Source organism: Sinohyriopsis cumingii, unplaced genomic scaffold (genome assembly GCF_028554795.1).
Source record: "Sinohyriopsis cumingii isolate HCF-2022 unplaced genomic scaffold, ASM2855479v2 utg001851l, whole genome shotgun sequence".
Taxonomy (NCBI): domain Eukaryota; kingdom Metazoa; phylum Mollusca; class Bivalvia; order Unionida; family Unionidae; genus Sinohyriopsis; species Sinohyriopsis cumingii.
In genome coordinates, this window is record NW_028316071.1 from 100,624 (window position 1) to 124,239 (window position 23,616).

The 23,616-nt window shown below is 36.7% G+C and overlaps 1 protein-coding gene across 1 annotated transcript in view; it reads left to right on the forward strand.

Annotated features, from left to right (window-relative positions):
* The window catches only part of LOC149771443 (leucine-rich repeat-containing protein 40-like), a 64,139-nt gene extending 47,364 nt beyond the window's left edge, over positions 1 to 16,775 (forward strand). Inside the window, exons 14-15 of the mRNA XM_089948433.1 lie at positions 1,321 to 1,506; positions 10,592 to 16,775. Coding sequence (XP_089804559.1) covers positions 1,321 to 1,506; positions 10,592 to 10,697 — 292 coding nt within the window. The 3' untranslated portion in view covers positions 10,698 to 16,775. The remainder of the gene's footprint in view (positions 1 to 1,320; positions 1,507 to 10,591) is intronic.
* The last annotated feature ends 6,841 nt before the right edge of the window (positions 16,776 to 23,616 follow it).

Sequence of the window (23,616 nt, forward strand, 5' to 3'; positions counted from 1 at the left end):
CCCATCCTGCTCTGATGTCCTGATGTAATAGTCATCTACGAAAAAGATGAACTACGAACAAGGCGTGTTGCTCAAGGAATTGCATCATACTGACAGTTCTTCACTTTAAGGGAGGATGTATGCACATCAAACAGATGGTGCAATATTTTTTCGCCTTAAAAAAGAAAGCTAAACAATGGTCATGGGTAAGTATTGCATAATTCAAATTAGTTTTACCCCCCCAAAAGAAACTACATTTCAGTGGTAATCTTTCCATATTAATGATGATACATTAGGTTACCCTTATCAGGTTACTTGAATATTGTACATGAGAATGAGTAAAACAAAGATAAATTGACTGCAGGCATTTCATGTGAGGGCTGTTCAGTAGCAGCTAATGAGTGTAATTATTGAAGCATGAACTATGCTTTTAATAGTGGTTTTATTCAGAAGTTATATCAATGTCATTAACTTTCACTCAGTAAAATCTGGCTTCTAGGGTTGGACAACGTTAATAGTTTCTGAAGCAGATATTAGAACAACAGTTTCAAAGAAGAGAAAAATATTAGGTTTTTGTCTACTCATTATGAAGTACCTCTAATTTTGATATCATAGAAAAATATTGTTCTGTAATTTTATTTCTTTTATGCCCAGTCACAGGGCCAACATTTCATTGTCATGATCACTTGAGGCTACATTTATTTTCTTCATGGTAATTTTGGTTATGATTGCTGCTGAAAACTGCTAAGCATTGTAGAGGCGAGCTATGCAGTCAGTGATTATATTCTGATGATCATAGCAAGTAAATATGCAAGATTAAAAAGGAAATTTTTAAAATCTGTTCACATATTGACATCATACAGAAAAATGTATTCTTTGTATCATCCATAAACACACTCAGATATAAAAATGTCCCTCAAGATAAAGCACCTTTTTATAAAACTGTCCCTAATATAACATGGATATAGTCCTGGATTCCATTGTACTGGTTGAGTTATATTTACCATAAAATGTAAACCAGTATGAGGTGACCTCACCAGTATCACAGAATAATTTCCTTGGGGAGCATTGGTAACTCAGTTGGTAGAGCATTGACTCCTGATCCAAGAGTTGCAGATTTGATACCAGCCCAGGTTGACTGCCTTGGCGTGTCATAGGGAAAGGCACTTAGCTCCTATTTCCTTGGAATGATGTAACAAAGAATGTGTCTAAAGTACACTTCAAAAAAAACAAACCCAAAAATACTTTGGTGGCTCATCTGAACAGCATTATTGTGAGGGGTCACTGTATTTTACCCATTTGTTAAATTATCATTGGATTCATATTTCTTGTCTTTTACAGATTCCAGACAATGCCAGCAGTGGTATATGAGCTGCATAAGCTAGAGATCTTGTTTGTAAATGACAATAAGATAGACACAATAAATGCTTCTGGTCTGCAGAGTCTCCGTGTCCTTGGCACATTGGATCTACAGAATAATAACATCACGCAGGTGCCCCCGGAACTTGGCAAGTGTACACAGCTCAAGTAAGGGATCTTTTTGAAAATTTCCTTGAAGTCCTGTCCATTCTTATTTGCTTAAGAAAATGTTTTCTACTGCATCAAAACTTAATGAAATTTTACTGACTTCTTACTAGACTTTAAGAAACAATACTTCCAGATTTAATCAAAATCAAAGAAAATGTTATTTAGCTTAGGGATACTATATATTTTGTATATTTAAGATCAGTTTGTGTGGAAAGTTCATACATTCTAACCACTGTAATTTAACTACATGCACTAGACTTAAACTGGTAGCCTTGTCATTGGTAATTAGATAAGGATAGGCTATGTGGGGTCGGCTGGTTTATTGTTTTAGTCCATCTATTACACATTGTGAGTCAGTTACTTCTGCAAACTAGCCAATTTAGACAGGTCAGAGAGATATAATAGCACTAAGACATAAAATTTGTGTATTGCATTTTGAGCAAGGCAACTGCATAAAGTTCATTTAAATATTCTGACCATTACATAACATTGCACCAGTACATGCCCCTAGAAATGGCCAGATGCACACAAATAATGTATTTGTCAGTTTCCTTGCATTACTTGATATTACATGAATCAAAGTGCCACAGAAAAGTGGACAACTGCTCATCAGGAGTTACCCTTAAAATTGAGCAGGAGCCCAGAGTGGCCGAGTGGTCTAAAGTGCTCACCGTTACAGATCATTGCCATTTCACCTATGTCTGATCAGGTTCGAGTCTCGGGCTGGGCCATTGTGGGTACATGAGAAAGATTGCCAGTAGCTTCTTGTTGCTCAGTGGTTCTTACCGGGGTTTTCCCGGGTTCTTCTTCCACCATTTATACTGGCTGCCGTGTATAGCCTATCGTGTGCTGAAAAATAATGTTGAACCCTACAACAACAACAACAACAATATATTAATATATATATATATATATATATATATATATATATATATATATATATTATTATTATTATTATATATATCTTAGTTTTTTGAATTTGTTTGTGAACTGTAACATTCTTGAACTTCATCTATTTAGACCACAATAACACATTATTGTTGATATTATTTGTGATTCAAATTTCATCACACACTACTTATTGTTCACTCATTTAGTAACATGGCGCTGGTTTAGTACCTTATCAATATACTGCATTATGATATTGTTGTCCAAAGCCATCCAGCCACTCCAGCCATCTTTGTTTGGGGAGCTTACCATGCTTATGGCTTCATCTCTCAACAGCTATAAATATCTTAGTGATAGGTACGTCCATCTTGCCAGGCCTAGGGCTACAAATACCTACCATGATGGGGATTTTAGTGATAAATCAATCCGTCTAGCCAAGCCAACAATGCAGCTGGTACTGGTGCAAACCTGACCCCCTTTTGCATGATGAGCAGCCATGCTGAATATGCTCCTAGCAAACCAGTCATCTTTACTGGTCCAACAAATTTGGGTGGTGGAGCTGGCTTACCTTACATTCACAGCTTATGCACAGTGAAATTGCCTTGGCTTGTATAGAGATGATAGCATTGAGTCAGCAGATTCGTCCAATGTGTATATGTGAGAAAGCTTGCCAGTAGCTTCTCGTGGGTCGTTGGTTCTTTCCGGGGTTTTCTCAGGCCCTCCCTCCACCATTGATACTGGCCGCCATGTATAGCCTATCATGTGCTGAAAAATGGTGTTAAACCCTACTACAACAAAAACAGCATTGAGTCAGCTATGAACAGGATACTGCACACAGCAAGCAAAACCACAATCTTCTGGGTTTTGTTCAAGGCTTTTCCTTATCCAAAAATCCAATCATTGACCTGAGTCACCATAATCAATACATTCTTCCACCAAAGTTCTTGATGGAGATGATGAGATTGATACAACTTTCCATCGGTAGGAATGAGTACGCTATCAATCTTGACCTGACAGATTTGTACTTTCATGTCTCTATCCATTTGGTATCATGAAAGTTTTGTCGTTTACTTACTGCGACAAAAGGTTGCCAGTTTCAAGTTCTTTTATTTGGTCGAAACATAAACTCCTGGGTCTTTACCAAAATCATGGATTGCATCATCACCTTGTTCTTGTTAACTTCATCAACAGCAGTGGGAGTTTATATGGATGATATCCTCCAGAAACATCTGGTAAATTCTGTTCTTCTCAGGGGCAGAAACAATCTCCTATCCCATTTAAATCATCTCAGTTTTCTTATGAAATGGGGAAAATCCAACCTTCTTCCATCTGAGTTGTTTCATCCACCTGGGTTTGAAGTTTATCCCCAATCTCAGTCTGGTATGACACCCTCATGTAATCATATTATGCATGGTCTAACTTATGAAAGTCCATTTCAAACTGGACTTGGATTTCAGTGACATTGTTCTTGCAGTTTCTCAGATTATTCATTGTGATAGCAGACTTGAACCCTCTAGGCCATGTTTTTATGTGGCCCTTATAGATAACCTTGTTGACTCAGTGGTGCCCATTGTCCAGTTCACTTGATCAGATGGTCTGGGTCATGAACATGGTATGATCATTCCTGTGTCAGTGGTGTAACCAGTGATGGTTTGACAGGAATTCCTCTGGAGATGCCCCAACTAGAAGTGACAGTTTGTACAGATGCCAGTATGTACCGTTGGGGATCACATGTTGGCAGGCTTCAATACAGTCATTGGCACATGGAGGCCAGATGACCTGTCTCTCCACCTCAACCTTCTCAAAATGAAGCATATCATCAATACCCTTCAACTCTGGAAGGACCAAATTTCCAAGAAAACAATCTAATGTTGACATATCTCCTCCATCTGGGGCACCAGATCAGCCAAACCTGTTTGTTCTGATTTGGCAGTTTCTATGTTGGTGCTGGCAATTTCTGTGTTGGTGCTGGTAATCTCACATCTGTGTACAAATCAGGCATATTCCAAGCAGACTCCATGTCCTGGCCAACACTCTCTCCATAAAGGGTTAGGTCATTCATATGGAATGATCCCTCCATCAGTCGGACATTCTTTGGATTTGCAGACACTGGGGGTGTCTCATGATCAATCTTTTTGCAACAAGGTGGAATCACAAATTGCCTAGCCTCGTCTCTCCAGTTTGGACCCAGAAGCTTGCGCTGTGGACATAATGTCAGTCAGCTGAGAGGGGTTGTGGGCCTTTGCCATTCCCACCTCCATTCTTGGTACCGAAAATAGTACAGAAGTTGAGGGATCGGACATGAAAGATGATTCTGATAGCCCCTCTCAGATGGGACAAGCCCTGGGTCATCATTCTCTCACTCTCTTTGATAGAAACTTTGAGATCAGCAGCCATGCAAGATCCTGTCCACGCCATCAAGCACTACTTCAAGCACAGAGGCAAAGTATGGTACAAAACAATTCTTTCTCCCAGTGACACAGGGAAACAGAATATCACCCCCACAAGCCCAAACTTCATGGTTGAAGTGGGTTATATGTTCAACTTACTCTGATGTCTTGAAAGTTCAGAATCACCTCATGATTATTTCATCTCAAGAAATTAGAGACATCTCTGTGAGCCTTGCATTTAGACATACACCACTCCCTCGATAACTCGTGCACATCGGGGTCCAGAAACATCGACCGCACTATAAGTTAGGCGCGAGTTATCGAGGGACCTATAAAATAAGCCCAAAACCAATAAAGTGATTGACAACATAACAGAGAAATAAGGGGGGGGGTAGGCAGATTATACTGTTAAATACTCACTTTATAATCGTTCTGAGATTAAATGTTAATATATATCTCTTCATAACGGTGTACTTTATTATTTCCTCATAGGACAACATTAATTTCAGAATAAATTACAGTATATTGAGGCGATCAATCGAAAATATTATTCCACGTGGTTTCCGTTCGCTTAACATGTGTACCACTTCACACATTGTGTACTACGTCACTAATTTTTATGTTGAATTGGATACATTCTAGTTTTATTGTTTGATCCAAATTAGACGGTTTTTTTTTATACAAAAGATCGACTCTTTTCGAGAAACAGTGTCGATCGAACAATAGATATATATTTTTGAATGTGATAGAAGTAAAATGGAAAACAAAAAAAAAAAGGGTTAATCAGTACAGACGTATTTAATTGGTCTACAAATTTAAAACAACGTAAATTAGAACAAGTTAATACTTGCCGTTTGTGCCATGCTTGACAACTATCAATTCACTTTTTTGTGTGTGTGTTACTCCTTGGTTTCTCTGCCGCCGAGCAAAATCCCTCAGATTTCTCAACTGCATGAGCTCTACGTAGTCAACATTTTGGGTCTCCAGCCACCTTATGGCAATATCAAAATATTTGATTGCTTCCTGTGCAGAAGGGTGGGGGGTGCAACATCTGCGTCTGCATCACTTTCAACACTTGTGTTACTCCAGTTAGAATCGTCTTCTGCTGCAAATTTGTTCACAATAGAAATAATTATAGTTTCATCTGACATGTATTCGGCTGTGGGGCAATCATTGTCAGCACAAATCCACTCCTCCATATCATCAAGAGAAACGCCCATCTCAGGACCATGAGTCTGTACGAATTTCTCCCAAACAGCCTCGGCATTAATGACATCAGTTTCACTGAAACATTCGAAGTCACTATCATCGTCGTTGTCTCTGTTACTGTTTTGCTTTACGTCAAAGGCAGCTCCAAGACCCTTAATCCAGCACCCGAGGTTTTTTGTAATCGATTTTTTTTTTAATGCAACAAACACTTCCCCAAGTTGTTGATCAAAACAAAGCCAGCATGTACATGTAATTAGGTTCTCACAGAAGTACTCACGGGTTTCAATGTGACGGTCGATTGACTTCTTTTCATGTTTTCAATTAACAGAATATGTTGTGATTATAATGTTTACACTGAAACGGAATTAAAGGATTAGAACATGACTTTCACACAGGAAGACGTTTAATTGGTGTTTATTTCATTCTCTGTTGCCACCTGTTAGCATTTACCGGAAGTTTTCATTGATCGCTATTTCACCAGACTGTTTATTTACAGTATACTGACAACTATTTATCATAAAAACTTACATAATATATGATATCTTTAAACAGAGGTCTCACTAGGATTTTAAAACTGGGTCTTTCTGCCTCTGAAGTCAATCACTAAATATCAGTACATTTTCTCACTCGGCCGCTAGTCAAAGCCTTTGAACTAGCCGCCTAGCTGTTGCATCATGTTCTTTTTTTTTTTTTATTGTACTCTTATAAAATGGCAACAGTACATTAAAGAGTCTTTCAGTCATTGAATTCTGTCATTGTAAATATCAGCACAGTTAATTGATCAACACATTTTCCCACAAAGCAGGTGGCTGAAACAGGACTGGCAAATCTTTGAATTTTCCCGCGCACCTATTACATACGTACGGAGGACTCCCGCCTCAGTGATTTTCTGCGTCCCAGATCAAAAATTGGCGTCCAAATACATGTAATTAAGTGTTTTCGAGATCTCTGAAATTAATTCTTCTTTAGAACTTGCAAATTTCAAAATATGGATTATATTTTTACGGGCATTAATCACCATTTTCGATGATAAAACGAGCAATGTATCAAGGTTTAATTTATCAATTCTTATCGTAATTTTTTCATGTTCAGCATATTTTAAAGATATTTTAAATACATTTTCTCTGGAAAAAAATCGGGAGCCAAGACAGACACCGCGTTATAAGCGGGATCGCGAGTTATCCGGGCGTGAGTTATCGAGGGAGCGGTGTAATATTTTGATCTGAGACATAATAGAAGCTGTTGACTGATATGCAGAGTAAATTTTTTCTTCAGTTTTTATCTCAGAGATTTAGCTTTGGGGAGACAAATTTTGAATCTGGTAAGTCCTGTAAAGGTGGTCCAGGAAAAAACACCAGACTCACTTAAAGTCATCACAGCCTCTGAGTTTAGCAGGATTTGCCAGTGAAATGTTGTTGGTAATAAGAATTCAATAATCATCTTAGGGGTCACAGAGTACATGACCATAGGCTGTGTTGCTTTGAAGTTAGGAACACAGGTTATTGTTCACATAGGAAATCCAGCATTTTATTCCCTAGAAGGATACCCAAAGTATAGGTAGGATGCTTAGCATTCCTTCTTTTTCTATTCTCCTAACATTAATGTGATCAGGGAATGTCTTTGAAGGAGAAAGCAAAAGACTATATTGAATAACGGTCATTTTCTGCCCCCTCTCCAAATGTTCTTATATTATGTATGATGTACATATGAGGTGGTTAACATTTATTTCAGACATCAGTTTTGTGTTCACGTGTCCGTTTCCATGGTTTCAGGTTGTCAAAACGCTATCAGAAAAGACATGAAAAGCAGTCATCTTTTCTGTTTACTTCTCATCGATACTGCTTTTCCATGAGCTATTCACTCAGTTTCAAATTTGCAATATGCATTTTTATTATTTTAGAGGTTATAAAGCTAAAACTATTCCAAAATGGTCCATCGTAGACAAAATTCAGTAGGAAACAACTGAATATAAATATACTTGTATGAAAGTTATACTATCTCATTATGGAAGAATAACCAGTTCACAACACAGGTTCAACTACCATCATTTTCTGATGCAGACATGATTGGCCACCCTTGTATAGTTCCATTGTAGATGACTAACATATTGACAAAAATGTTACCTTCCTTGAAATAAAAATAAAATGATTTTCAAATTGTGCATTATTTTTGTTGGTTTTGAAAACCGAGCATTACTAATTTTATTTCAAACTGTAAATTCACAGCTGTTGATATTATGGATATTAATTCTTAAAAAAAAAGAAAAAGATGAGGAAAAAAACAGGATCATTGGTGGATTAGAACTTGGTGCAACAGGTTTGCAGAGTAAATGCTCTGCCTTATGAGCTATTGAAACTTGCAATGTTATATCATGCACATGACATTCTTTCCAATATAACTGCAGACTGTTAGTTGTTGTTTGCACAGTTAATACTTGAATTTTAAAGACATAATATTGTTACTATATGAAGAAAGACACAGTTAACAAAATTTAATGAAAAAGTACGCAGGTTGTAAATGTTATTTCCAGCAGAAAATTGACAGATTCATTTAGATCAATTTGTACGGAATTGCACTGTAATAGTGAAATAAACATAGCAAACTGTATCATGATGGAACTGAAGAAAAAACCTTGTTATTAACGTATAAAATAAATAATATATATGTACTTACCCTATTATTTAAATCGTCCTTTTGTCAAAATTGGCAATGTAAGAATACATTGTACAATTTTATTTAATGTTTATTCCACGTAGTCTTTGTTTATGTATAGTTCCAAATGCCCCTTTAGCGCCTCTTCGAAAAATCTTGTTTCCAAAGCAATTTAGATAGAATGAAGAAAGAGAGAAATGAATGGATAACATTGTTTCTAAAATATCGTTATTATTCCCAGAATTTTTCTAATATAATGTGTGTGTGTGATTTGGATTTTTAACATAGCTTTAAAAAAATTTCAGTCATATTGCTACAATGTCTGCAGTGTGACAGTTTATAGTGATGTCTAGCACTGGGGCATCATGCCGCAGACATGTAGCATGATGTCCCACCCAGTCGCATTATCCTGACACCAGGCCGACCAGTCCTAACACTAACCTCTAAATGCTGAGTGCCAAGCAAGGCAGCTGTTAGTACCATTTGTGTAAGTCTTTGGTATGACTTGGCCGGGGATCAAACCTAAGACCTTCTGCATCTGAGGTGGACGCTCTAACCACTAGCCCACCGGAGCGGTCCTAAACCTGAATTAAATCATAATCACAATAAATTTCCAGTGTTCTACAGCTTTCATAACTGATACCATTTTTGTAAGTTTTTTGTATGACTCGGCTGGGGATCGAACCCACGACCTTCCACTTCCGAGGCGGATGCTGTAACCACTAGGCCACCAGAAATAATAATGAATGAAATAATACAGCACACTGTAGAAATGCGGGTCTAATTGCTCATGCGTAGTGATACGTCGGCAGCTTTGGTGTAACAGGGAAAACAACGACAATGATACATAGCAAAATTCAATAATTTTTTAATTTTTAGTGATTAGCGCAAATGTGATCACATAAGTTAATATGAGAACCTAAAAGTTTTAATAAAAACTTAATCAGCGTAAATACCTTGTCTGATCAAGCCTGTACTTATATCTTATTTCTAGTTTCAAGTTGCTCAAATGTAGCAATTTCTCTTAAATTCCCATACCAGACCATGTTCAAAGGTTGTTTTTAGGTATGAAAAAAAAATTTATGTGCATATTTAATGCAGAATAGGGTGATTTATACATCGAATAATACAATGAGGCACAGAATTGTGATGTTTACAAGAATTTTTTTCCCCATAAAAACGGGGGCAGAAAATGGCCTTTATTCAATATAGCCCTTTGTCCTGGTAAATTATGTTTCTCCAAGAATACTTACCTGATCATATTTCTTAAAAGCCCACCAAATTACCCCATCATGTGAGCATCCTTGTTGGTATATGGCTCGCTTAAAACTATCGACACTTGGTGGCAACAAGGAGAGGTAACGACAAACGTTATTGCTGTTTGCCCATGTGATCTTGACAGAAGAAAAAAATTGTCTTTTAGTAGGGCTGGATTTGGGAGGTTCCAGGCTTATATCCCTAATGCTAATGTGATTGGGTACAAATACTTGGCAAAACAGAATTGACTGAAAAAATTTGCTTTTGTAAACATTATGAAATAAGTATAGCTGTAGTACCTACATATAAAAGTTGGTATATGCCATCATGTTTTTTTAATGTTTTCTAATTTCATGGTGTTTGTGTTTGCAGTCATATCATTATATATGTTTTTTAACTTATAGGTGTTGTCTAATGTTGTAAAGCGCTTACAGCTTCTAAACATTAGGTGCTATACAAAGTCCTCATTCTTATTATTATTATTATTATTATCTTGTGTTTTATTATCAATGATATTCAGTTGTATCATGGTTGTTTAGTTAATAGTTTGTTCAATTATTTTATAAATATCCTACATTTGGTAGAACACTTCAGGTTTTGTCAAATGCTTCTGTCTGTTATTTCTGAAATCCACAATCATTCAGATACTCATGTATCCTTATTTTTATGGAGTTTTTTTTATATATCAGATCCCTACAACTTGGAGGCAATCCATGTCGTAATCCTAGACCAGCCATTATAGGCAAGGGAACATCAGCAATTCTTGAGTATCTTCAGAGCAGGATAGTGTCATAGAATTTAGCCACAATGTAAAAATTGTAACTATATAATAATTATATGGAGTTGAGAGCACCACCTTCATTGTCCACATCACCAAAGTGCTGCAAGCATCATTAAGTATGCTTTCTTAGACTACCAGGATCATCAAGCATTACACAATGCTGCCAAAATCTGATCTCTTGTAAGTTTCAGAAAGGCATTTTCAGAAAATATACAGGTTGAGAGTTATGTCTTCCATATTCATGCACAGATTTATTTATATTCATTATACTATTGTACTATTCACAGTTTTTATTATATCATCACATTATATGTTTGAAAACAGATATGTCAGGCACATATTCATTTGTTTCATCAATGAGATCATGGTTCTCATTTCTACATTCAAAGGTAATATTAGTTACACTTGGATACATGTACTTGGCAGAATGTATGGGCAGGATGTATAGGATAGTATCACCATCCAAAATCCTGGATTTCCTTAGGCAAAGCCAAGGTAAATACAAAATTTAGATGCATTGTACAACTAGATATACACAATACCTAAAATATCATGTAACAAATTGCAACCCCTTTTTATTTTACCAGACAGATTACATTTGTTATTTCCCTTAGTTTTTTACACCTACATGTGATGTGTGCATTTTTTTTATTCTCCATTTGTTCTGATGCTAATTAAAAATATTTCTGTCTTTAATTTTATTAAAAATATGTGTTCTCAATACTTGAACTTTATAAATTAGAATGTTTTTTAAAATTTATTTATATGGAGCCATTTATGTTGCCCCCATTTTTTTCTTCTTTCATAGCTGACATTAAAAAGGGTTGGAGAGTAAGTTTTCACAGGCCATATCAAGCCTTGTTTATAACAACTCTGAGTTCAGTTTCCTTCAAAAATATGATCTTGAAGTGTATTTTCTTAGAACACAGGCATTTGCTGCTAAGTTTCCACTATAAACTCCTAAGCATCATCTTCAGTTACATTACCTGGTCATATTACTTTAGTATACCATCCACCTTGCCTATCCAGCCCTCTCAAGCAAAATAAGATTTTTGCTGCGTCTTTGGCTTACTGAAGCAACAGAAGCACTAAAACATTGACTGCTTGACAAAGTTAAAGCTAACTGAGAGTGGTCTCCCCATATGAATAAAGGAATTGGTGCAAAAAGCATGTTTAGCTAAACAGAGAAGCTCAGCAACACTTGCCAGTGCCATAGTTATATCTATTAATTTACATCATGCAGAAAGAGATGCTTTTCTCTCAATATCTACCATCCTGAGAGATCACCACAAAGCCATTCACGGATTACACCTGGTTTCTTGCAGCCTTCTTTTTATGGCAAGAAGGAAGAGGGCGTGAAATAGGCCACCAAAGAGGCCATCCTATATAGAGCCTAGGCTTTATTTCCAAGAAAGGACTCATAGGGCACAACAAAAACATGGAAGCTGTCATCCAAACCCTTTCCTTTGCCGAGAACTCAGTTTCCATGACCACAGATGAAAAGATATGAGAATACCAGGATCACTTTTGATGTTTCTCTCAGCAACAGCCTCCATTCTACTGGAAATTATGCCATTCTCATGCCACCCTTTTCGGACATTATATTTTGGGTGAATTCTCCAATACTTTGCCATACAATGGAAGAGATTCTGCCCTGGCGACATATGGATTTTGCAAACCATTGTGGGGTCCTCCAGATCACATTCAGTGCCCCTCCTTTATTGCCATGGACTTCCAATGCCACATAATGTTTCACTACAAGAAATACTGTATATACTCGCATAAAAGCCTAATAATTTAGGAAAAAATAAAGGCCTGGAAGAAGGGAGGGGTCAGCTTATCAGCGGGCCAATGTCTAAACTTTACAGTTTTTAGGTCTTTTTATTGACTACTGTAATGGCTGTAAATCTTGGGACACGAAACAATAATGTTTTCCATGTCCTAAGATATAGGCATATAAAATAAAGTACCTTTCAGTGACACAACAATTATTAAACTGTTATAAAGTACTATGATTGATTTATGTTATTATTTTGCATGTGCATATTTTCTAATTTCTCCAACACGAAGTTAAATAACGGTAAATACAGACTTCATAATTCGCGGGCTGAATTTACCAGGGAGACCATGCTGAACTATAATGTATAGTACTTACACTGTGTAAAGTGTGCATAGCATCACTTATATCCTTGATTATTCCCAAACATATTATATGCAGATTTTGCTTTATTCATTTCCCCCAAAACGTGCCTATTTTCATATTCTGGTCAGCTGTCGTCAAACTGAACAATAGCTAAAGATTAGACTTAAACAAGCAAGAAAGCCAGTGTGACTAATTAAAAGTTCATTCTTATCCATGCAACTATTTGGTGAAAATGACTAGCCCTCCGTTGTAATTCAAAGAAACCACGTTCTACACTATTTGTTTTAAAAAAATGGTATACTGGTTTAGGGCACTCCCTTTCAGTCTGAATATTAGTCCCTGGGTCTTCACGAGAATTGTGGAGAATTGTGTTGCACTTCATAGTCACCTCCATGCTTCTGACTTCATCTACTTGGAAAACAATCTAGAAATGCACCAGTTATCCTTTGTATCAAGACATGAAATCTGCTGTTCTGCTTTCGCTTTGCCTTGGAATCCTTGCCACCAAAAACAAAACCAATTTCATTCGATCCCAACATTTCACCCACTTGAATACGAAGTTCAGAACCCATTTGAACTGAGTCTGACTTCATCAGGAATGTTAGCCTTTAAAATCATATCGGTAGAGTCTTCCAGTCGAATTTCAAAACAGGACTTTCTAGAGTCACTTCTTGGGGTGCCTGTTCATGAGACCATTGCAGTTGAAACTTCATACATCCCATAAGTGACATCCCATCTTAGAAAATGGCAGACCTCACTGGACATAAGGTGAGCATTCCATTGCAGGAGCAACTGCCAATAATTAGTCTTCACAGATGCCAGCTTGGCTCATTAGGGTGTCCACCTCCTGCCATTCTTCAAAAAGTCAGCAGGGTTTGTTCCCATCAGGAGCATCCATTATAAATAAATCTCCTGGAAATGAGGCTATAGTGAACATCTAATATTCCTTTTCTTTTGTTCCTTTTCTATCTGACAATTGTTGTCAATTACAGTGGTACCTCGGGTTACAAACTTAATTCGTTCCAGAACTCGGTTCGTAACCTGAAACATTCGTAACCCGAAACATTGAAATCAATGAAATAGAGACAATCCGTTTCAAGATGAAAGAATCGTTCTTTTTTATTAACATCCGGTCGTTTACCTGACAAAACGCAAAGAATACGTGTACTTCACATATTAAATAAAGAGAAAGAAAACAACCAAATAAATTAAATGTAAAATAAAAAAAGATTTAGTCCATCTTTCTTACCAAGAAAACGATCATGGGAAATTTGTCACTTTGTTTGCTATTCTGAATCATTATTTTCAGGAGTTTCTTGTCGCTGTTTCTTGGCAGCCAACTGGGGATCTTTCTGCACCAAGAAACTATCAAGGGAAATTTGTTGCTTCCTTTGCTGGAGAATCTTTCTGAAGTGGGCCATCGCGTTATCATTCATCAGGTTTACTGCCCTGTTAGCAACAAGTTTGTTTGGATGATGGTTCACAATGAAGTCTTTGACGTCTGCCCACTTGCTGCAAATTTCTTTAATCCTGGCAGTTGAAACGGTCACTGGCTCCTCATCATTGGACGACTGCTCCTCCTTTAATGTCTTTAGCTGTTCATTCTGAAGATCCACAAGCTCATCTTTTACTGCTGTGTAGTAAGGCCAATGAAAGCGAGGCTGTGCACGCGTGCAAAACTAGGCTACTAGGCTAGCGCTAAGCGATGTTAGTACTGCATGGCCTTCGTTTGTACTGTACGCAATCGTTTGTCTCCAACGTTAAATCTTGCTCTCTCTCTCTCTCGCCTTCGTTCGTAACCCGAGGCACTGTTCGTTACCCGAGACAAAAATTTTTCGAACTTGTTGTTCATAACCCAAATTGTTTGTGACCTGAGGCGTTCGTAACCCGAGGTACCACTGTACATTAGTAAATGGGGGAAACCAAGTCCCTAGACCTCAGGCTTCAGGTTGGGAATTTATTTTATGTTGTTATCATCAACAAAGTGGCATCCAAGTAGTGAGCAATCCAAGAATATATCTTTACTTGAAATTACACTATTAATTTAAGTCTCAGTTGCCAAGAATGTTATACTGTATTATGATGAGCACTTTGTATTTCCAGTGAATAGATGATTTGAGTAAATAAAATTTCAGCCCATATGACTGGATTCAGCAATAATACAATTGATTCTGTTCAGATCGTGAAGCATAAATAAATATAAAAAATTCCAGTAACAAGATTATATAGTCACAGGTCACAATTAACATTTTCACAAAAGAAAACTATTACCTAATGTAAAATTTCATTCTGGAATGTTCCATTGTTTACAAGATAAAATCTTAGTTATAATTAGAAGTCTGTTACTAAAATTATAATATAAAATATAGTAAATAACAGATCGAGCAAATAATGGGGCATTTCCAATCTTCTAGACTCAGATTGAGATAAATATCTTTAGAGAACCGATATCAAAATTTCAGGTCAGGTAGAAAATGAACTTGATTTTGGACAAGGTCAAGTCCAAAATACAATTATCCATAGCATATAATACCCTGAGTTACTGATAAATAGCAATCAGCCAATCATTTTTAAAATACATTTTTAGGAATATATGGAAATATTGGTTCACAAGAGAAATTAAGTGAAAAAATTTAATCTGAACTGCCAGCACTCGAAAGACCTATCTGACTCTAGTAGCCATAGGGATACCCGTATCAAAATTTCAATGGCCATTTCAAATATTAGGTTGACAACTCTAATAATTCAGTTGCTGTAGTCACTGAGAAAAGAAATGATTTGAATCGGACATTAATTATTGAAGGTGATCAGAAATGAAGGCTATAGTTTGGACAAATCAAAGACTAATTATTAAATAAGGTTTTTTTAAATATATCTAGGTGTGTTTGACAGAACTGTTAGCAATCAACATTTTCTTCAGATTTGGGCTGGCATTCAGATTCACTCTTTTGATTTGTCTTTACTTATTGCCTGACCACAAATTCACTGACAAAGGGCCCTTAACTTCATTTTCTTCTGATGATAGTTTATATTGATATAGCCATAGCTTTGAATATGTTTACATTAGTTCAACAAACAGTAATTTTATTGCTAATTTTTTGTATTTGTTTCTGTGTTCCAAGAATGTAAGATATAGTTTTGTCATGTGTTATGGGCATATCCCACATGATTGTACCTATTTGCATTGCAGATAACATCATGCTTATTATATCAAGAATGTCAGCAGTGTTTCTTGTGGCTTAGTATTAAAAAGACAAATTTCACCAGCCAATAAACAGTAATCCTTGTTCACAAGAAAATTTATTTATGTAATCTAAGCTTTTCATGTTCTTTCTAATAATGATGTAAAATATTTTAGAAAATACTTTAAAGTGGTGTTCCTGTTCATAAACTTTGATCCCTTGATGGGATTTCACTGCAAATGATGGGCTTTATTATTATCTATTTATATGAATAATATTATAGTTGTTATGGCAATTATTCCTTTAAAATGTATATTCTTCCATGGTAATCATATTGACTTCAGTAATAAATGTATTCTAAAGAGCACATTTTAGGTAATAATCAGAGACCTTGATTGCAATATTGATCCAGTGTAGGATTAGTGTCAGTTAGATTTAAAATTTTGTTTGAAGTCCAGATTTGAGTTTAATAGGTTGACTCTGTTTTATTGTTAGATATGACATTTTTTCTGTTTTATCTATTGTCTAGTCTACTTTGTGTTCATTTTTCAGTATGATCCTGATATATGGTTACCAATATGCTGTCATGCTCTTTTCTAGATGAGGACTATAACTGAGATGTCCTCATTTATTTTTCAGTTTGTTTTACTGAATATTTTCTATAATTTTTTGGTATTATTTACACTGATCTGTAAAAAAAAAACAATTCCAAGATTGTGCTAGTGTTGTGTTTCATTTTGAATAAACAAGGATTTTGAGCTAAGAAATGCTTTTTCATTCTGCTTTTTATCCCCTTCAGTTTTTGGAATGTATATTTTTATAACAATGTCGCAGTTTTGATACCCAGTTTCTTCTTTAATCTTCTTTAATCCATGAATAATTATTGGATCTTTGACAAGTTTGATTAGCAGATTTTATTATACAGTAGCATACCGTATGAAGACTGCTTAATTTATGCATGATACAGAGGTACTTAACCAATGAATTCCCAGTTCCAACTTCAGTGTCTACACTGTTATGCATAGGACCCCAAAGGCTTGAGACACTGTGGCCCCGTCACTTTAAATCAGGGAATTCATGCCATTTTAAAGGGACAAACGAAAATGTTCTAGAATACGCTAATAGTGTTATATAAATGGGATAATCTTGTTTGTTTAGCCACCTTAACTATCATATTTTCCTTGCACACTTACATTATTGCAACAAGTTTTATCCTTTGCTGAAGTAACTCTTGTTTGAAATCTGGTTAACCTGTAATGAGTTTCACCATGGAATTTTCCATTGATCATGCTAATTGAACTCTACACATTACCTACCACCATTTATTATAATAAATACCTTTTTTTCTGAATTACTTTTTTCCAACTAACAAATCATTAATTAAAAATAGTTGTATTTACATAAATTTAGTCTCTTTTGTCATTATTACAGCCTCAAAATAAATTAAATCTTCCTTGCCATAGGGGTGACTTTAACCTGAATTTTTTTTAACGCTAACAGCCACTAAACACTTTAAATCACAATATGACCAACCATCACAAATTGTGTGTTCCTTATCAGATACACTATTTTACAATGGATATTCTTTGCTATCTTAGTTTTTATCACCTTTAGTGATTTTGACCATTGCTAATGTCAAAAGAAACATGGATGGACATTCACTAATGAAAATTTGTAAACATATTTTTCATTTGTTCTCTTCTGATATGATAAAATGTGCCACGGTCAAGGTTTGTGAGACATATGACCAAAGAGTTGCCCCCCATGCTCAGTGTGCAAGATTTGTGAGACATATGACAAAAAGTTGCCCCCCATGCTCAGTGTGCAAGGTTTGTGGGACATATAACAAAAGAGTTGCCCCCCATGCTCAGTGTGCAAGGTTTGTGGGACATATAACAAAAGAGTTGCCCCCCATGCTCAGTGTGCAAGGTTTGTGGGACATATAACAAAAGAGTTGCCCCCCATGCTCAGTGTGCAAGGTTTGTGGGACATATAACAAAAGAGTTGCCCCCCATGCTCAGTGTGCAAGGTTTGTGGGACATATAACAAAAGAGTTGCCCCCTATGCTCAGTGTGCAAGGTTTGTGGGACATATAACAAAAGAGTTGCCCCCCATGCTCAGTGTGCAAGGTTTGTGGGACATATAACAAAAGAGTTGCCCCCCATGCTCAGTGTGCAATACTACATACAGCGATCTCTCAGCATACTACAGTCCCTTGTATAAAGTTATTATAGTCACAGATTTGTCAAATATAGTGTTATTGTTGCTACTTAATTTATTGGACTTTATTTTCATTCTTGGCTCCAACTGTGATGCGATTTAGCATCATTGAATCCTATTCATCTGTGTTTTAAAGCATTATCAAGACACGGCCTTGTTGAATTAGCCCTCACTATAAGGTCCCTTGCTTGTAATGCAGTCAATTTATGGCTCCATGAAGAGTGTTATGAGGAGAGAGTACTGTATAAGTAGCTGTATTCTATTGGTAATAGTTTGTTATCACCACTTCTTCTAAACTACTTGGAGGATTGTCAAGAAACTTGACACACATTCATTCCAAGGTCAAGTTGCTCCAAAGTGATAATGGTGATGCTCTGAAATATGATATGGCCAGGACAACAGTCTTCTTGAAAGTTATCAACCTCCTCTGTTTTGAATAGTCATATAAACATAGGGCTTTCACTGAAAGACTTCTTACAATGTCCAGTTGGTCCTAAATGAAAATGGTGCCAATCTGAGATCAAAATGGCAACCATCTTGAAAATCTTGCAATCACTACTTCTGAACAGAAAGTCTTAACAACGTGGGATTTTCACCAGAAGGCTTTTTATAATGTCTGCTCTGACATACACTATGGCTGCCACAATGGCCATCTTGCAAATCTTGTTATTGCTACTCTTCCTGAATGGATGGTCATATTAACAAGGGGTTCTCACTGAAACACTTATGTAAGTATAGTCAGTCCTAAATGAAATTAGTGTCAGTCTGGAGTCCAATATGGCGAGGGCACTGGGTGGCTGATTTGTCTAAAAGCACTTGCCTTTACTGATCACTACCATCTCACCTCTATCTGCATGGGTTTGAGTCTCAGGCATGGCCACTGTGGATATGTGAGAAAGATTGCTAGTAGCTTCCCATGGGTTAGTGGTTCTTAACAGGGTTTTTCCAGGTTCTTCCTCCACCAAATGAACTGACCACCATGCATAGAGCCTATCATGCTCTAAAAATGGTGCTAAACCCTAAACAACAACAACTAATATAGTCACCACAGCAGCCACCTTGAAATATGTAGTTATTGCTACTCCTTCTGAATGGAAAGTCATATCGGCATGGGGTTTTCACCAGAAGACTGGTGTCTAATTGGTATTACATGAAAATGGTACTGATCTGACACATCCAGTAGTGTCATCTTGGCAGCCATCCTGAAAATATTGTTGCTGCTATTGCTTCTGAATGGAAAGTCACAGTGACATGGGGTTTTCACCAGAAGACTAATTATGAGATCTTGTTTGTCCTGAATGAAAATGGTGCTTATCTGGTTTTCAAATATGTCCACTATGGCAGCCATCATGGAACTGTTCTTTTGATTTTTAATCCTAAATGGAAAGTCATATTGACAGGTTTTCACCAGAAGACTTATGGTTTCTAGCTGGTCCTGAATAGAAATTATCCTGATCTGAGAAACAATATGGCCACCATGACACCCACCTTGAATATCTTGTTATTGGTACTTCTCCAGAATTGATGGCCATATTGACACAGGATCTTCACCAATAGACTATGGTATCTTGTTGGTCCTAAATGATAATTGTGCCCTGCAAACATCCAATATGGCTGCCAGAATAAGCATTAAAAATTTTAATTCTTCTGAATTGATGATCATATTGGCGTGGAGTTTTCATCAAGTCTTCTAATAGTGTGCAGTTTACCGTCAGTGAAAATGGTGATGATCTTGCATAAAATATGGCTGCCACAGTGGATAATTTATTAGTCCTATCACTCAAGAATATCAGAGATGGTTTCAACTCTTGTCAGTTAACAAAACAATGGTCTTATCTTGGGTTCTGGGAAATTCTTTTTGGAGTGTAGAGCATCAGTTCCATCAAAAGACTGTTTCTTTTTCTTCATTTCTATCCATTCATTCTTTTTTGTAAAAATGAAAGTATTCAAAGATATCTGTTCGTATTAAATGGATGTTTTTAAGATATAAAAAACACAAGTGGATCTTGAAATTTATAATCCTGTGGATAGATTTTTATCAGTATATAGATTCAAAGATTTGGAAAGAGGTCATATTGTTTTTACAGAAGAATTTTTCACTGGGTCTTTAATGAAATCAATGGAATTAAATTAGCATAGGGCTCCGTTATAATACTATGTCATGTACAATTTATCATCAGTAGTCCAAATCTTGTCACTTTTTAAATTACTGAACATTATAGTACATGACTTGAATAACTCTTGCAAGTCACTTAACGTCCTATTTAAAAAGTCACCACAAGTAAAAGTTTGTTCAATTTTCGGAAAAAGAACCTTGATTATGACCACATGGTGTATATGATAGCTGACGATTTTAAATCAGATCATGATTTGACCATCAGATTCATAAGAATTAAGCTGCATATTGAGTATTAAGACATTAAGCAGAGTACTGAACAGTTATCCTTAGATCATAAAAAGTTAGTCACATTGACGAAAGTCAAAGATCCATGTTCAGATGTAAACTATTTAAAATAAGAAGAAATTCATCACTTGTGACTCAAATTGTAGATTTTACTGAATTTGTTTTGATTTTTGTTTAACTTCATTTTGTGAGCCTTGGCCACTGCAGTTTTGAAATCCAACATTGATATGTACCTCCATAAGCACAGCACTGTCATTTTGAAAGCAGGTCATGTGGCATTAATTACACTGGACAACAAATTTTTACAAAAGTCATGTTACTGAAATAAAATTAGTCAATTCTTATCAATTTTTATGTGCTGAACACGAATATGACAGTCAAATTGCAAAATTGGCTCTAGTTTTTTTGTAATCTGCAAGAAATTAATGTTTACATAACGAAATGCATTCCAATAGTAAAAGGTCAACTGTAATAGCCTACCTATAAAAAATCAAGTCATTGACTACATCTTAGATTTCTTCGCCTGTCTCTTGTACAGCTGTTCGGGAGCATCTCTGAGGAGTGTCCAGCAGTAGTCAGCCAGCATTGTAGTGGACCATTTTCCCTGGTATCTTTGTTCCATTGTTGCGATATCTTGATGAAAACGTTCGCCGTGTTCATCACTAACAATACCACAGTTGCTAGGAAAGAAATCCAAATGGGAATGAAGGAAGTGAATCTTTAGAGACATATTGCAGCCAAGTTTCTTATACTTCATCAACATGTCTTCTACTAGTTCCTTATAGTTTTCTGCCCTAACATTTCCGAAGAAGTTTGTAGAAACTAGGCGAAAAGCATTCCATGCTTGTTTCGCGTCACCTTCCAGCAAGTTGTTGAACCGGTCATCTTTGAAAAGCTCTCGAATCTGAGGACCCACAAAAACTCCCTCTTTAATCTTTGCTTCGCTGAGTCGAGGGAATTTTTCATGCAGGTATCGGAATGCTGGCAAAGTCCGGTCAATGGCTTTCACGAAGTTCTTCATCAAACCTAGTTTGATGTGAAGGGGTGGTAGCAAGATTTTCTGAGCCTCAACCAGAGCTGGGTGTTGGATATTCTTCTCTCCAATGGCTACATTCTGCCTGTGAGTCCATTCCTTCCTCATGTAGTGCATTTCCCTTGCTCGGCTATCCCACTCGCATAAGAAACACATGTATTTTGTATATCCTTGCTGCAGTCCCATTAAAAGGGCAACTACCTTCAAATCACCACAGAGGTGCCAGCTGTACTTGTTATACTCAATGGAATTCAGTAGCTGCCTTAAGTTATCGTATGTCTCTTTCATGTGGACAGCATACGCTACTGGAATAGATGGAAGAATGTTTCCATTGTGCAAAAGCACAGCCTTGAGACTCAGTTTCGAAGAGTCCACAAATAGTCTCCATTCTTGTGGGTCATGAGTGATTTTTAAAGCATTCATGAGGCCCTCAATATCGGAACAGAATATCAGATTACTTTCCTTTCTGAAGAAAGGCTCCAATTGCTGGTGGCGCTTTCGATATGCAGTAATTGTGACATCTTCTTCTAGAAGATTCCATTGTTGGAGTCTTGATCCTAGCAATTCTGCCTTGTTCTTTGATAAGTCCAAATCACGAATCAGGTCATTTAGTTCTTCCTGTGTTATTCTGTGTGGGGTTGATGATGCACCACAGTGAAAATCTGGATCACTGCATGCTGATGGACCAGGAGAAGAACAGGTCGACTCACCTTTGTCTTCGTCAGATGAATCAAGAGAATATTCTGCTGGAGGTTCTGGAATAGGAAGTCCCTCACCATGTGGAACTGGTCTCAATGCAGACGGAATGTTTGGGTAGACTATTCTCGACTTCTTTCGCTTCGTTATTCCGCCGGAAAGAGGAGGAACCAAGCAGAAGTAACAGTCATTTAGGTGGTTGCTTGGCTCTCTCCACACCATTGGGACTGCAAACGGCATTGATGACCTTTTGCAATTCAACCACTGTGAAAGCTGTGTTGTACATGTAGCACAGCATATATGCGGAGCCCAAGGCTTGTCTTGGTCACCAACCTTGCATCCGAAGTAAAGATGATATGCCTTCTTCACTTGAGAATTGATACTTTTCTTCTGGTTGGCAAATGTCACTTCCCCACAAATATAGCAAAAATTGTCCGCGGTATTAACACACTTTCGAGGCATTACTGTTCTTTATTGTACGTAAATGGATAAAATAATAAGTTTTATGTAACAGTAGCTTGAACTGTCTCGCACAACGTCTAAAATATTTTAAATGCTGAACCTATCTGATTGGGCTTTATATAGTACACTGCTTACGTCAGCTTCAGCAGCCGCCTGGCATTAGTATAATAGGCCTACACATGTATAGTACACTGCTGACGTCAACTTACTTCAGCAGCCGCATGGCATTAGTATTGCATTGCATCAGAAAATGATGCAATCAACTGTGGATGATGTGAGCATGATGGTATTATGCAATGTTACATCCTTATTCCGGATGTTGCTGCAGTCCTACTGGAGAAATTTACACAGTGAAACATAGAAAATGAGGTATATGAATATCTTCAAAACGAGAGCCAATACAAATTTTTCACGGTTATATTCGTGTTCGGCACACCAAAATACTACAGATTAGGGCCTTTTCAAGTCAGTAATGATTTCACTGTTGACCAGTGTTATTGATTTGTTTGTCTTTATGTTTCTCTATTTTCTTTTTTTTTTCTTCATTTCTATAATACTGTTGCCACCACAATCATAGAAGCTGATTAGCTTGTTTAACATTTGTTTCTCCTGATTCTCTTTTATTCCATGAGTTCTGGCCATGGTCGCTCTGTGTCTTAACTTTAAATTATTTGTTGGTCATTTTATATGTTTGGGGGAGGGGGTTTCATTACTCCAATATAATTTCTGATGCCATTTTGAAACTTAATAAAAGGTTGTACATACCAATTTTGAAGTAATGCCAACATTTTGG